This window comes from Sinocyclocheilus grahami, unplaced genomic scaffold (assembly GCF_001515645.1).
Source record: "Sinocyclocheilus grahami isolate Dianchi unplaced genomic scaffold, SAMN03320097.WGS_v1.1 scaffold344.1, whole genome shotgun sequence".
NCBI lineage: Eukaryota > Metazoa > Chordata > Actinopteri > Cypriniformes > Cyprinidae > Sinocyclocheilus > Sinocyclocheilus grahami.
Window position 1 is genome coordinate 2,586,710 of NW_015505523.1, and position 383 is coordinate 2,587,092.

At 41.3% G+C, this 383-nt stretch overlaps 1 protein-coding gene across 1 annotated transcript in view; it reads left to right on the top strand.

Moving 5' to 3' along the window:
• Positions 1 to 242: 242 nt before the first annotated feature.
• The window catches only part of LOC107603296 (calcium-binding protein 8-like), a 53,016-nt gene continuing 52,875 nt past the window's right edge, over positions 243 to 383 (top strand). Inside the window, exon 1 of the mRNA XM_016296054.1 lies at positions 243 to 283. Within this exon, the coding sequence (XP_016151540.1) occupies positions 243 to 283 (41 nt within the window). The remainder of the gene's footprint in view (positions 284 to 383) is intronic.

Here is a 383-nt window from a genome sequence, read left to right on the forward strand (position 1 = left end):
TTTAGCTCCAACCCTGATCAAACTTGCCTACCTGTGATTTTCTAACGATCCTGAAGACATTGTAATTAGCATGCTAATGTTAACTAGCATGCTAATTACAAGCATGCTAGTTACAAGCAATGCCCCCCTCAATTCTCACAAGTCTGGCTTTTTTTCTCTAAATTGTGAGCTTACGTAGAGTGGTGAAAAGTCCAAGTGATGTTGTTATTTTGGTACTTTTAGAAATGGAAGTGATCGGAAAAATGTGGTGGTGGGATTACAGTAGAATTGTCATGGGAGTGAGGTAAGTGGTTGTTTATATTCCCTTGTGTTGTGACTGACATAAGATGAACAAACATGGGGCGGTTTCTCCATTAGGGCGATTGGGCGACGCACCACCAAAG